The sequence below is a fragment of the Propithecus coquereli genome, unplaced genomic scaffold (genome assembly GCF_000956105.1).
Source record: "Propithecus coquereli isolate 6110/MARCELLA unplaced genomic scaffold, Pcoq_1.0 Scaffold746, whole genome shotgun sequence".
Taxonomy (NCBI): domain Eukaryota; kingdom Metazoa; phylum Chordata; class Mammalia; order Primates; family Indriidae; genus Propithecus; species Propithecus coquereli.
In genome coordinates, this window is record NW_012153574.1 from 221,924 (window position 1) to 222,419 (window position 496).

General features: G+C 46.0%; 1 protein-coding gene across 1 annotated transcript in view; it reads left to right on the forward strand.

Annotated features, from left to right (window-relative positions):
- Positions 1-496, forward strand: part of LOC105824503 (kelch repeat and BTB domain-containing protein 12-like) — a 27,471-nt gene that overhangs the window by 5,414 nt on the left and 21,561 nt on the right. The window contains 1 exon segment of the mRNA XM_012661955.1: positions 4-165. Coding sequence (XP_012517409.1) covers positions 4-165 — 162 coding nt within the window.

Sequence of the window (496 nt, forward strand, 5' to 3'; positions counted from 1 at the left end):
CAGATGAAAAATAAAAACCAATATCTCATCACAAACTGCGTGGATAAGTACTCTGTGGAACAAGACAGTTGGAAAAGGGTGTCTCCCCTTCCAGTGCAATTGGCGTGTCATGCTGTAGTGACAGTCAATAACAAGCTCTACGTGATTGGAGGCTGGACCCCTCAGGTGAAGAAATTTCCTTTATCCCTCCATGGCCTGGCTGTGCTGAGTCTGCCTGCTGTGTTGAAATGTGTCGTAGCTGTTGAATACTGACAGAGAAGAGTGTGACTTACCTTTTGGAAAGATGCTTTGTATTTTATAGAATCTAAACTTAAGGTTTTTAAAGTGTTAAAACAGCATAGGAGGCCGGGCGCGGTGGCTCACGCCTGTGATCCCAGCACTCTGGGAGGCCGAGGCGGGAGGATCGCTCGAGGTCAGGAGTTCGAGACCGGTCTCAGCAAGAGCGAGATTCTCATCTCTACTAAAAATAGAAAGAAATTGGCCAAACAATTAAAAA